The sequence below is a fragment of the Saccostrea cucullata genome, unplaced genomic scaffold (genome assembly GCF_032062105.1).
Source record: "Saccostrea cucullata isolate Sc308-1 unplaced genomic scaffold, CSIRO_AGI_Scuc_v1 ctg2276, whole genome shotgun sequence".
NCBI lineage: Eukaryota > Metazoa > Mollusca > Bivalvia > Ostreida > Ostreidae > Saccostrea > Saccostrea cuccullata.
Genome location: NW_026936300.1, coordinates 35798 through 50767, shown reverse-complemented (window position 1 = coordinate 50767; position 14970 = coordinate 35798). Strand labels below are relative to the sequence as shown.

At 35.9% G+C, this 14970-nt stretch overlaps 1 protein-coding gene across 1 annotated transcript in view; it reads left to right on the top strand.

Annotated features, from left to right (window-relative positions):
• LOC134245343 (centromere protein I-like) overlaps positions 1 to 13755 on the top strand; it is a 32992-nt gene extending 19237 nt beyond the window's left edge. Inside the window, exons 13-18 of the mRNA XM_062727641.1 lie at positions 7827 to 7921; positions 8401 to 8554; positions 9004 to 9125; positions 10894 to 11164; positions 11329 to 11370; positions 13626 to 13755. Coding sequence (XP_062583625.1) covers positions 7827 to 7921; positions 8401 to 8554; positions 9004 to 9125; positions 10894 to 11164; positions 11329 to 11370; positions 13626 to 13739 — 798 coding nt within the window. The 3' untranslated portion in view covers positions 13740 to 13755. The remainder of the gene's footprint in view (positions 1 to 7826; positions 7922 to 8400; positions 8555 to 9003; positions 9126 to 10893; positions 11165 to 11328; positions 11371 to 13625) is intronic.
• The last annotated feature ends 1215 nt before the right edge of the window (positions 13756 to 14970 follow it).

Genomic DNA, 14970 nt, shown 5'->3' with positions numbered 1-14970 from the left:
AAAGTACTGGTTGCAAAAAAATCCTTTTCTCTAGAACCACTAGGCAGATTTTCACCAAACTTACATACAATGATCAGGATATGTTGAAGATTAAAAATTGTTCAAGGCATGACCCTGGGGCAAAGGGCGTGGTCTCAAGGTCACTTCAAAGTTGACCTAAATTTACAATTAATGAAAATGTCTATATTTTGCTTACTATAAGGACTAGGATCATCAAATCTTGTTAGTAGATGCATCTTAGGACTTCACATCATGTTAACTCAAAAGAAGGTCACGGTGACCTACTTTTAAAATTTTGCGGGCATTTGTTTTCAAATTGATTTGAAGGCATATTTTGGACACTTTAAGGCCTATGATCATCAAACTTTGTCATTTGATGCATCTTGGGTCCTTGAACAACGTCAACTTAAAAGTAGGTCACCATGACCTACTTTTTGAACTTTATGACTTATCCTTTTTAAAACATTTCATCCCATTATTTCAGACACTGAGAGGGTTAGAATCATCAAATCTTGTAAGTTGCTGCATCTTGGGACCTTAAAACATATTTAAGTAAAAGTAGGTCACTGTGACCTACTTTTAGAATTTTGCAGGCGTTTGTTTTCAAATTATTTTAAAGGCATATTTTGATTACCTTCAGACCAATGATCATCAAACTTGGTCAGCTGATGCTTCTTGGGACTCTGAAAATGATCGACCAAAATGTAGGTCACTGTGACCTACTTTCGACATTTTATGGCTATATTTCAGTATCTTAGGTATTTATTGGCTTAGAATCATCAAACTTTGTGAGTTGATGCATCTTGGGTTTTCGGAGAGTGACGACCAAAAATTAGGTCACAGTGACCTACTTTCAATATTTTATGGCTATATTTATGTATCTCCAGTACTTATCTGCTTAGAATCATCAAACTTTGTCAGTTGATGTACCTTGGGTTTTCAGAGAATGTCAACCAGAAAGTAGGTCACGCTGACCTACTTTTGACATTTAATGGCTATATTTATGTATTTCTGGTACTTATCGGTTTAGAATGATCAAACTGTTAGTTTATGCCTCTTGGGTTTTCAGAGAATGTCGGCCAAAAAGTAGGTCACAGTGACCTACTTTTGAATATCTCAGGTATTTATTGGCTTAGAATCATCAAACTTGGTCAGCAGATGCATCTTAGGCCTCTGATAAATGTCAACCAAAATGTAGGTCATAATGACCTACTTTTGACATTTAATGGCTATATTTAAGTATCTCCAACACTTATTGGCTTAGAATCTTCAAACTTTGTTAGTTTATGCCTCTTGGGTTTTCAGAGAATATCAATCAAAAAGTAGGTCATGGTGACCTCCTTTTGAATATCTCAGGTATTTATTGGTTTAGAATTATCAAACTTTGTCAGCAGATGCATCTTGGGACTCTGAAAAATGTCGAATAAAATGTAGGTCATGATAACCTACTTTTGACATTTTATGGCTATATTTAAGTTTCTGTGGTACTTATTGGCTTAGAATCATCAAACTTTGTCAGTTGATGCATCTTGGGTTTTCGGAGAATGTCGACCAAAAAGTAGGTCACGATGACCTACTTTTGACATTTTTGGCTATATTCAAGTAACTCTGGTACTTATTGGCTTAGAAACATCAAACTTTGTTAGTTTATGCCTCTTGGGTTTTCAGAGAATGTCGACCAAAAAGTAGGTAACGGTGACATACTTTTGAATATATCAGGTATTTATTGGCTTAGAATAATCAAACTTTGTCAGTTGATGCATCTTGGGTTGTCCAAGAATGCAGACCAAAAAGTAAGTCAAGGTGACCTACTTTTGAATATCTCAAATACATATTGGCTTAGAATCTTCAATCTTAGTTTGTCTATTAATGCATCTTGAGTTATCAGAAAACTTCAATCTTTAAGTAGGTCACCATGACCTACTCATGTTTTTTTTTTATAGCTTTATTAAAATATCTTCAGTCCTAATTGGCTAAGAATCATCAAACTTTTTATCAGTTGATACAACTTGGGTTTTAGGATACTTAGGGTTAGAGGCTTCAAATACAAGTGATAGGTTGTACAATTTCTCAGAAGAGCGATTCAAGGCCCTTGGGCCTCTTGTTAAAAAATCTTCTTCTCCAGAACCGCTGGGCCAGGAAAGATGAAACTCATGTGGAAGCATCCTCAGGTAGTGTAGATTCAAGTTTGTTCAAATCATGACCCCCGGGGCAAGGGTGGGGCCAAAATGGCCGACCCAAGTTTTACATAGGAATATATAAGAAAAATCTTTAAAAATCTTCTTCTCCAGAACCACTGGGCCAGGAAAGATGAAACTCATGTGGAATCATCCTCAGGTAGTGTAAATTCAAGTTTGTTCAAATCATGACCCCCGGGGCAAGGGTGTGGCCAAAATGGCCGACCCAAGTTTTACATAGGAATATATAGGAAAAATCTTTAAAAATCTTCTCCTCCAGAACCACAGGGCCAGGAAAGATGAAACTCATGTGGATTCATCCTCAGGTAGTGTAGATTCAAGTTTATTCAAATCATGACCCCCGGGGCAAGGGTGGGGCTGAAATGGCCAACCCAAGATTTACATAGGAATATATAGGAAAAATCTTTAAAAATCTTCTTCTCCAGAACCACTGGGCCAGGAAAGATGAAACTCATGTGGATTCATCCTCAGGTAGTGTAGATTCAATTTTATTCAAATCATGACCTCCCGGGGCAAGGATGGGGCCAAAATGGCCGACCCAAGTTTTACATAGGAATATATAAGAAAAATCTTTAAAAATCTTCTTCTCCAGAACCACTGGGCCAGGAAAGATGAAACTCATGTGGAAGCATCCTCAGGTAGTGTAGATTCAAGATTGTTAAAATCATGACCCCCGGGGCAAGGGTGGGGCTGAAATGGCCGACCCAAGTTTTACATAGGAATATATAGGAAAAATCTTTAAAAATCTTCTTCCCCAGAACCACTGGGCCAGGAAAGATGAAACTCATGTGGAATCATCCTCAGGTAGTGTAAATTCAAGTTTGTTCAAATCATGACCCTCGGGGCAAGGGTGTGGCCAAAATGGCCGACCAAGCTTTACATAGGAATATATAGGAAAAATCTTTAAAAATCTTCTTCTCCAGAAGCACTGGGCCAGGAAAGATGAAACTCATGTGGATTCATCCTCAGGTAGTGTAGATTCAATTTTATTCAAATCATGACCTCCCGGGGCAAGGGTGGGGCCAAAATGGCCGACCCAAGTTTTACATAGGAATATATAAGAAAAGTCTTTAAAAATCTTCTTCACCAGAACCACTGGGCCAGGAAAGATGAAACTCATGTGGAAGCATCCTCAGGTAGTGTAGATTCAAGTTTGTTCAAATCATGACCCCTGGGGCAAGGGTGGGGCTGAAATGGCCGACCCAAGTTTTACATAGGAATATATAGGAAAAATCTTTAAAAATCTTTTTCTCCAGAACCCCTGGGCCAGGAAAGATGAAACTCATGTGGAATGTCCTCAGGTAGTGTAGATTCAAGTTTGTTCAAATCATGACCCCCGGGGCAAGGGTGGGGCCAAAATGGCCGACCCAAGTTTTACATAGGAATATATAGGAAAAATCTTTAAAAATCTTCTTCTCAAGAACCACTGGGCCAGGAAAGATGAAACTCATGTGGATTTATCCTCAAGTAGTGTAGTAGATTCAAGTTTATTCAAATCATGACCCCTGGGGCAAGGGTGGGGCTGAAATGGCCGACCCAAGATTTTCATAGGAATATATAGGAAAAATCTTTAAAAATCTTCTTCTCCAGAAGCACTGGGCCAGGAAAGATTAAACTTATGTGGATTCATCCTCAGGTAGTGTAGATTCAATTTTTTTTCACACATGACCTCCCGGGGCAAGGATGGGGCCAAAATGGCCGACCCAAGTTTTACATAGGAATATATAAGAAAAATCTTTAAAAATCTTCTTCTCCAGAACCACTGGGCCAGGAAAGATGAAACTCATGTGGAAGCATCCTCAGGTAGTGTAGATTCAAGATTGTTCAAATCATGACCCCCGGGGCAAGGGTGGGGCTGAAATGGCTGACCCAAGTTTTACATAGGAATATATAGGAAAAATCTTTAAAAATCTTCTTCCCCAGAACCACTGGGCCAGGAAAAATGAAACTCATGTGGAATCATCCTCAGGTAGTGTAAATTCAAGTTTGTTCAAATCATGACCCTCGGGGCAAGGATGTGGCCAAAATGGCCGACCCAAGTTTTACATAGGAATATATAGGAAAAATCTTTAAAAATCTTCTTCTCCAGAACCACTGGGCCAGGAAAGATGAAACTCATGTGGATTCATCCTCAGGTAGTGTAGATTCAATTTTATTCAAATCATGACCTCCCGGGGCAAGGGTGGGGCTAAAATGGCCGACCCAAGTTTTACATAGGAATATATAAGAAAAGTCTTTAAAAATCTTCTTCACCAGAACCACTGGGCCAGGAAAGATGAAACTCATGTGGAAGCATCCTCAGGTAGTGTAGATTCAAGTTTGTTCAAATCATGACCCCTGGGGCAAGGGTGGGGCTGAAATGGCCGACCCAAGTTTTACATAGGAATATATAGGAAAAATCTTTAAAAATCTTCTTCTCCAGAACCACTGGGCCAGGAAAGATGAAACTCATGTGGAATGTCCTCAGGTAGTGTAAATTCAAGTTTGTTCAAATCATGACCCCCGGGGCAAGGGTGGGGCCAAAATGGCCGACCCAAGTTTTACATAGGAATATATAGGAAAAATCTTTAAAAATCTTCTTCTCCAGAACCACTGGGCCAGGAAAGATGAAACTCATGTGGATTTATCCTCAAGTAGTGTAGTAGATTCAAGTTTATTCAAATCATGACCCCCGGGGCAAGGGTGGGGCTGAAATGGCTGACCCAAGATTTTCATAGGAATATATAGGAAAAATCTTTAAAAATCTTCCTCTCCAGAAGCACTGGGCCAGGAAAGATTAAACTCATGTGGATTCATTCTCAGGTAGTGTAGATTCAATTTTATTCAAATCATGACCTCCCGGGGCAAGGATGGGGCCAAAATGGCCGACCCAAGTTTTACATAGGAATATATAAGAAAAATCTTTAAAAATCTTCTTCTCCAGAACCACTGGGCCAGGAAAGATGAAACTCATGTGGAATCATCCTCAGGTAGTGTAGATTCAAGATTGTTAAAATCATGACCCCTGGGGCAAGGGTGGGGCTGAAATGGCCGACCCAAGTTTTACATAGGAATATATAGGAAAAATCTTTAAAAATCTTCTTCCCCAGAACCACTGGGCCAGGAAAGATGAAACTCATGTGGAATCATCCTCAGGTAGTGTAAATTCAAGTTTGTTCAAATCATGACCCTCGGGGCAAGGGTGTGGCCAAAATGGCCGACCCAAGTTTTACATAGGAATATATAGGAAAAATCTTTAAAAATCTTCTTCTCCAGAACCACTGGGCCAGGAAAGATGAAACTCATGTGGATTCATCCTCAGGTAGTGTAGATTCAATTTTATTCAAATCATGACCTCCCGGGGCAATTTCTTCTTCTCCAGAACCACTGGGCCAGGAAAGATGAAACTCATGTGGATTCATCCTCAGGTAGTGTAGATTCAAATTTGTTCAAATCATGACCCCCGGGGCAAGGGTGGGGCTAAAATGGCCGACCCAAGTTTTACATAGGGATATATAGGGAAACCTTTTAAAATCTTCTTTTCAAGTACTTCAAAGCTATGATTAGTGATACAGTGGACCCTCAGATATCCGGACCCCAGATATCCGGATGCTTCAGTATCCGGACGATTTTTCATAGGAACGAAAAATTTTAAATATTATTTTGTCTTGTTTAACTTGTGATTCAGATATCCGGATGCTTCACATATCCGGACAATTTGACTGGATAAATGAGGGTCCACTGTATTTATATGGAATCATTCTCAGGTAGTGTAGATTCTAATTTGTTCAGATGATGAACGCCTGGAGGGGGGGATAAATTCAAGCCAGATGTGCTCAGGTGAGCGCTGTGGCCCCTGGGCCTCTTGTTACATTTATTTTTATATTTAGATATAAAATTCCTTAAGGCCTAAAATAAAATTAAGTTTGTTTGCAGTTGCCTACAGACCCACTGAAAATGCACCCAACCTAAAGTTTTTTTAGCCATTTGGTAATTTTTTTTTTCAATTTTTCGGAATATTGAAACAGTTTCATTTTAAAATTTTGACACGTTTTTTGTCAATCAGTGGTTTATAACAAGAGGTGAGCTTATTCATATCTAGTAAGTGTATGAAAACCTGTTTTATTTGTTATCTAACAAAAATCTGATTTTTTTTTCCAAAAAAAAAAAAAAGAATGCCTACCTACCGACCCAGTCTAAAAATTACAGGTCGGTAACTGCAAACAAAGAATTTTTTACGCTTGGCCTAATCTTCACATTTTGCAGGCATATTGATTTTATGAAAACATATTGCAGTACCATAATTTTTTGTCATTGTACATATTGCAATATACGAAATATATTAGATATTTTTGTCCAGCCCTACTAGAGAATTTCATCAAAATAAGCCTATGAGGTAGGGGTAGCGGACATTGAAAACCTATGATGTCAGATGTCATGAAACTTAATGGCAACAGTGGCAGGTGGTAAAAAAATGTTTTTGTTTTGTAATAAAATTGCATTTCAACGAATCAAGCTGAAATTCTAAACACTTCTTAAACTTTTGTTGTTTTATGTTCCTTATCAATTTTGTAATCAATGACTTCATAGTATTAATTATATTGCATCAGTTTTTTTTTATAACCCCCTGTACTCTATTAAGTATTAAAAAAAATATGTGTAGTATAAAGAATATTAATGTCTATAAACAAAATAAAAAACTTCATGATTAAGCTGCTACTTGCATATAATATGTTCATATATTTACAGTGTACATGTTTTTTGTTTCCTAGAAGGTGTATTTTATTAAAACAGAAGATGAAATTTAATCAATAGCCTTCATTGTATGTCATTTTATGATAATGATGACAATATTTAGTTGATTTTCTACAGCTTGAGTATCTCTGACGTTTTTTCATTATATACTTATTTATTTTAATCACCATAAATAAGTCATTGACACCAAAAAATACAGTTTTTGCATGAATGAAAGCATTTGAAAGGTTTTTATGCCTTAGAGTGAAAATCAATTTTTAGGTCAAGTACACAGCATTCAGGTTTTTGATGATAAACGTCGTGAGGTAAATAAAAGAAAAAAAAAAGTGGGATTTTTCAATGTGGGTGATATGAATGGATAAAAAAAACTTTGACAAGTCTTTCAGAGTCAATGTCACACTTAGTCATTGTCTTGAATTTATGATTATTATGATTAGGCCATAATAAATATATTCCTAGATTCTCATCTCTGCTTGCCCCTAATTTTTTCCCCAGCCTCAATTTTTTTTTTCTGTTTTTCTTCATCTGAATTCTGATTGAGATTGGTATTCAACTACCATTCAACTTTAAAATGGTAATATATACATAATTGCTGTAATACATGTACCCGGTATGTATTGGTTGTGAAAGATTGGTGATGATAAAAAGTAAGACATAAATGGACCTCCACTATGACTTTTAATTTGGAACATGTATTAGATAAATCTGCAATGATTGACCAGGTCAATAAAAAATCTGCAAAATGGAAAAAATGAAAAATATAAAATAAAAGCCGCCTGCCCGCCTCGATCTTTCAAAAAATTTGGATGAGACTCTAGGAATTTTTTTTTATTGTGGCCTTACAAAAACTTTGTTTAAATGATTACTTTATGTCTGGGTATAATTTTTATACAGTGCCAGATAACTATGTGTTTGACACAGCTGCTGCGTCATTATGTAGTGGTGGAAATTCACAGATACAATCAGAAATATCCCAAATCAAAGCCAAGGTGAGCAGTACAGTTATATTCAGTACATTTCAAACGCTGATAATATCAAGGAAGTCTATTTTAGGAAGGTTCAGTCAATTATGCTGAGACTGGAACTACAGTTTATGTAAATTATTATTATTTAAGGTTCATAAACCCTCTGCTCACTCATATGAAAATTTTCTTTAACTTTTATGATTTTCCAAAGCAAATGTATATACTGAATAAAATACAAACAATTATAGAATGGCTTGCGGGGAAAAATTTGACAAATTGGGCACTTAAACTTGACATTGAAATTTATTTAAAGGAATAATAGACATTTGTGTCATTAAGAGTTGTCTCTCTTATCAGAATATCAATGTAGCTTAATGTAAGCAACACATTTTCTTTAAAAAAAAATTGCAAAAAATTTCTGTAAATGATAGTAAAATTTATTATGTTTATTGGAAATGAAATTTGTAATATCCTAAGCTTGTATATTGATTTTGTTTGGACAGTGTGTCCATCTTTGAAGACGACATAGGACCATTTGACCCGCTATCCACAGTTCAGGGACTCATTCAGTTTATAGACAGACTTAACTGTGCTGGCCTAACTCTGGAAAACAACCACAATCTTCTGCTCCATTTCACCCTCACCTTCAGCGAAATGGTACGTCTGTCTGTCTGTCTGTCACAATTAGGGATTAGTAATTCTTTTATACACAATTTAATTTAATCTTTTTTCCAGCTTTTCTGAGTTGCAAACTCAACTGTTTTTCCTATCACCCAATATCTGTCATATGTCTTTCTCTTTAGGTGTCCATATATCTGTAATCTTTTAATGTTTTGAACATTTGAAATAAAATGGGAAAAATAATTTTTAAAAATCTCAAGAACAGGTAAAACTTTGAAAGTATTGTGGGTTAATTTTTTTTTTTAATCATTCCCCGGGATGTTGGGTGCAGACATAGACATACTAGGGATTCAATTTATTTATTCATTAATAGGAATATGATATAGTATAACCCAGATGAGTGATGTAGCCCCTGAACCTTTTATTTTTTATATTGATTATATCAATTTTTCCAATACTGTAATATTGTTTTGATTTATTATTAGGTATCCACATTATATACCCGCTATGATTTACCATGTGTATATTTGCCTAGCCGACACATCATCAGAGCCTTTCTGACAGACAATGCAATGGGCCCCGCTAGACTCTGTGGCATTATTAATAGGTAAAGCAAATATTGTCATAACTATGACATGGCTTGGTTGTAGATCAAATGAAGCATATAGGCTATGGTGGAAAGTGTTATCCATCCATATTACTTTTTAATCATATTTTATTTAGATGCGTGGCTCTTGTAGATTCCTCCTCACCCCCATTCCAATTATTTTCTTTTTACAAGTACTAAAATCAGACTGACATGTTTTTAATTAGCTCACCTGAGCCAAAGGCTCAAGTGAGCTTTTCTGATCAAAATTTGTCCGTTGTCTGTCGGTGTTGTTGTCGTCGTTGTTGTCGGCGTTGTTGTCGTCGTAAACTTTTCACATTTTCATCTTCTTCTCAAGAACCACTGGGCCAATTTCAACCAAACTTGGTACAAAGTATCCTTGGGTGAAGGGGATTCAAGTTTGTTCAAATGAAGGGCCAGGCCCTTTTCCAAGGGGAGATAATTATGAATTAGAGAAAAATTAATGGCATTCTTAAACAATCTTCTTCTCAAGAACCACTCGGCCAGGAAAGATGAAACTCATGTGGAATCATCCTCAGGTAGTGTAGATTCAAGTTTGTTCAAATCATGACCCCCGGGGGTAGGGTGGGGCCAAAATGGCCGATCAAAGTTTTACATAGGAACATATAGGGAAACCCTTTAAAATCTTCTTTTCAAGTACTTCACAGCCAGGCTTTGTTATATTTACAGGGAATCATCCTCAGGTAGTGTAGATTCAAGTTTTTTTCAAATCATGACTTCTTGGGGGGGATGTAAAATTCAAGTGCCCCCCCCCCCCCCCCCCCAGTTTACTTTCAGTTCTGATCTGATCTGTGTTTTTTCCTAGCCAATTGCTCAGGTGAGCGATGTGGCCCCTGGGCCTCTTGTTGTTATTAGTGGATATTTGCTTTGATATTTGTTAACAACATAAGGCATGTAGGATATGAACTTATCAGCTTATCAGCTATTGGAAGGATTATCTTCTTGCCAGACAATCAGGGAAAGATATTCCAGAATCAGTCTTAGATGGCTTCAACCTTGATCTTTGACCTTGACATTTCAGAGTATATTATGTCAAGTCGACATAGGAAGCCTTTTCTTGACTATGATATTTTAACCTCACACAACAGGAAATCAGGATAAGATGTCTGGATATCCCTATGTTGACTGTTGACGTAAACGATAGCCAGCTGTTATTTTTTTTAAAGACCTTTTATGAGTACCATTGTCAAACTTTGTATTCAGGCCCCAGGATCATGAAGCATCTTAAGCTTAAATCAAATTCTTCATGTTATGCTTAAATGTTGTGGAGTTCAAGCAGATCAAAATTAGAATAAATTTCAGTATTGATTCACAAAAGTGCTGTAATTTGCTAATTTTGAGATCAACTCAGTGATTGATAAAAATTAAATAGTCAATTGAAAAATTGACTTAAGTCTAAGTCTGTTTCGTGACCCTTGGGCCAGATAAATTGAGTTCAATTTTTTAATGTCTTGTTGAAATGTCACCACTGAACAATATAACCATTGAGATATATATGAGATATTTGTCTTGCTCTTAGTTGATTAGTAGGGTTTTACTAGTACACACTCATATGGCAGAAAGCAATGTGGCAAAGATGAGTGTTGTAGCTCAATGGCTTCTAGCTATTTATTCTTCAAATAAGTCTTCAAAATTTTTAAGATACTGTGATGGAGGAGAAAAAAGATTTTTGTAATCTATATAAATCTAAAGTCAAGGGAAAAAAGAAATGTTTATTAAAAATTGTTCTGAACTTTCTGTCCAATAGATATAAAGAGAACTGTCAGAAACTAAAAAACGACCTGAAGGGGACGGAGAGTGAGGCTGTGAGACTGCGGCTGAAAGAGACGGTCCGTAGCCTGAACATCGTGATCATGGACCTGTGTGACACGCTGTGGAGGAGAAAGGCCTTCACGCACGGCCGCAGTGACTCGTACTTCAACTTTGATTCCGCGCTCCTGGACGGGGGATCAAATGACGGACTCTCCTTGTATCTCCATCAAGCTTTTCTTCCCTTCTCTCTCCTCTTTCTTAAAGAGGTAAGTGGCTTAATGAATAAAAAACTTCTTTAATTTAGTTATCTGGTCAGAATTACATATAAAAACTTCAGTTATGAAGTGTATAGAGGTGAATTATGCTTTAAAATACATCTGAGATTTTTCATTATCTTGAGAAAAAATTTCATACATATTTAAAATTTCAGACACAGCCAAAGGAGCACATTGGACACCCAAGGGGAATTCAGGTAAGTTAATTCACAAACTTTACAGAAGGTACACAGGGTGGATAAAGCTTCCTAATTAATTGAGGTATTTATTGGAAATTGATATTCTTGCCACAAAATTCTTGGTATTAAAGATTGATATAATGCTAGCATTTCTATTTTACTTACATTCATAAGGTACATATAAATAATTTTTTGCTCAAATCTTACTTTAAACCCCCTTCCCTGCAGTCACGCATTTTAACGCATTTACCATGTCCTATTGCTGCAAAAATCAAACATTTACCGTTTCCCCATAATCACACATTTTCACGCACTTTAAAAAGTTCATTAAATCTTCAATTTATTGCCAAATTCCAACTATTTCATACTTGCTTAATCTCATAAAATCAGAAAAATTATTTTCTAATTAAAATATTACGCATTGACATTATTTTTGCTAAACTTTAGAGAAACTGGTACCCTGCTAGAAAGTGCTTTCGGGGAAATGGTAACGTAATATTTCTATGACGTGAGGATTCAGTTTATTTTGCATAACAATTTTGTGAGTTGTGTTAAAGACATGCCAGGGGTTTGGTAGTCTTTAATGAGAGCCTTTTTTTATGCACCTGGATCGATAGATCCCGGGCATATATTGTTTTTGTCCTGTCTGTTTGTCTGTTTATCTGTTTGTCTTTTTGTCTGTCTTCAATTTTAACCTAAGCCAAAACTTTTGAACCATAAGAGATAAAAACTTCATATTTTGTATGCATACTCCACTAATGAAGTTCTTTCAATTCAAATGGCATCAAGGTCAGTCATCCTGTGACCTTGACTGTGACCCATATACTAAAAATAGCTTTTTCAACTGTTTGTCATAACTTTTGAACCATAGGAGATAGGGACTTCATATTTGGTATGCATACTTCACTAATAAAGTTCTTTCAAATGACATCAAGGTCAATGACCTTGTGACATTGACTGTGACCTATATATACTAAAAATAGCTTTTTCCATTTTTTGCCATAACTTTTGAACCAAAGAGATAGGGACTTCATATTTAGTATGCTTACTGCACTTATAAACTTCTTTCAAACTACAGAACTGCCAATGACCTTGTGACCTTTACTGTGACCTATATGTTAAAAATATCTTTTTCCACTTTTTGCCATAACTTTTGAACCATAGGAGATAGGGACTTCATATTTAGTATGCCTACTCCATTAATAAAGTTCTTTCAAACAGCCCCAAGGTCAATGACCTTGTGACCTTGACTGTGACCTCTATACTAAAAATAGCTTTTTTGAACTTTGTTGACGCCGGGCGCATAGTGTTTCACAAACACATCTTGTTTAGAATGAAAAACAAGGAAATATAAAATACATGGTTACTGTCTTGAAATATAAGTGATATTTGGGCGAGGGTAAGAAAACGTGATAGAGGGCGAGGCTTGCCGAGCCCTCTTACGTTTTCGACCCGAGCCCAAATATCGCTTATATTTCAAGACAGTTATCATGTATTTTGTTTATCCTGCAACAAAATTTTACATTTGAGCGTCCAAAACAAGCTAATTCCGACAGATTTAGGGACATCTCTGCAGTTGAAACTATGACGCCATTGCGTAAACATTGCAGTATACGAGACGTCACAATGCTTTTGGAACGTCGGAATACATGCACGAGGCTTTATTAGGGCAGTGACCAGATAAAGCTTTGGTTTATTAGGTTACCTTTATTAGGTCATTGCAAGAGGTGGTTGCAGGATAAATATTCAATATACATACATACTCAGGAAGCTTAAATTATATTTTCAATTTAGTGGAGTAGATGTCTTTGTGTTAACCATAAACATAAAAAAGTTGTATTTAAATATTTATTTCTGAGAACAACAAATGTGCTAAGTGTCAAACTGAGGTGTTATGTACTGTAATGCAGCTTCCTATTTGATTTAACATTATTATAACATATATTTTATTTATAACCTAACTAGAATGATTTTAAGGTTCATCAATACTCTGATAAGAGAGATAACTCTTAATCACAGTAATGTCTATTACTTCTTTATAACTTCGTCAAGTTGAAGTGTCTTTTCAGTCCAATTTTATTAAACAAACTATTACATGTTGTTTTATCAATTTATTTTCACAGAAATATTGCCATTGAAAAAAAAGAAACTAAAAATTAAACTCCTGTGCTTTTTATTTTTCACTAAAAACAAATAGACAACTGCAATTCTTGAACACATTCTTTCATATAGTGCTTATTCAACTAAGATTGAATTGTGTTTGTGTTTTGTAGGAGGTCCGCGACACATTTATGGAATTTTTACAAAGAGAGAATATCACCGAAGTCAAGGAATTTATAACAAACACGATAACCCGATACAGACTGTCTACTACTAACGTTACCTGACGATGGAAAGGTCTGCTCTGAAAAACAGATAACCAGATACAGAATGTCTACTACTACCATTACCTGACAACGGAAAGGTCCGCTCCGCAAACGGAGGAGGACGTTATATCTTTTACTGAACAACAAAACTGACACAGGAAGTGAATTCAATTTAAAAATTTGAATCAAGTGAATGATTAAATATATTAATTTTGAGCATTGGAGTTAGATTTCAATGCACAGTTCTCTGTATATTTTACCCTTTATAGTATCAAAGGCGAAGTAGACACACCTATAATGTACAATTTAAGGTATAATGGGCAGAGTTCTTCTTTTAATTTATTTTAAAATATACATTAAACTTGTCTAATCCTTGGGTTATATAATCCAAAATTATGCCAAATTGGATATGAAAATCATTTTCAGCAAATTCCCTTGTTTAAAATGTTGTCTAATGTGGAATGTTGTCTAATGTGGAATTTTGTCTAATGTGGCCAATGTTTTTTTATACCAATGCTTTATGGATTAGACAAGTTTTCTGTTTTAATTTACGTTATCTGTTGAAGATATAGAGTGCAATAAAATTCAAAAGATGAAAAATCTTTTTTTTTTTTTTTATGTTCATGTATTTCTTAATCTCTTTCGACTCTTGATATTTTTTTTAAAAATAATTACTTATAATGACGAAAAATTAAAAGGAAATTTACCAGTAAATACGATAAAGGAACACAGTTCTCTGAAACTAGATATTATCTAAGATATATTTATATAAGGGTCTTATAAATAGCATCTTGATTCAGGCACGTAGCATCGTTTTTGAAAGTGGGGGGGCCAAAAGCAAAAAAAAGAAAATTAAAAGTTGCCCAAACTCGAAAATCCTGGGGGGGGGGGGGGGGGGGGGGGGCCAACTTTTTCAAAGCCAACTTACTACCACTTCAACTTTTTTTCCTTACAATCCTTGCTATCACTATGCTATGGTTACAAAGTGGGGGGCCAACCATCCCATCAATGAACATTTACTATAGTAACGGTTATGTTGGGGAAAAAAGTGGGGGGGCCAGGCCCCCCCTTGCCCCCCCGGATGCTACGTCCCTGTGACTTAGCTATAGAAATTTCAAAAGAATACATATGCAGTATACAGAATGAAAAAAGAAAAGGAACAAAAGCTAGTAGTGTTAAGAAAAATACAGCAGTACAATTCTACTGATTTGCTAGATCGAAGTTCTGTTATTATCGGGGTTGTCTTTATTAG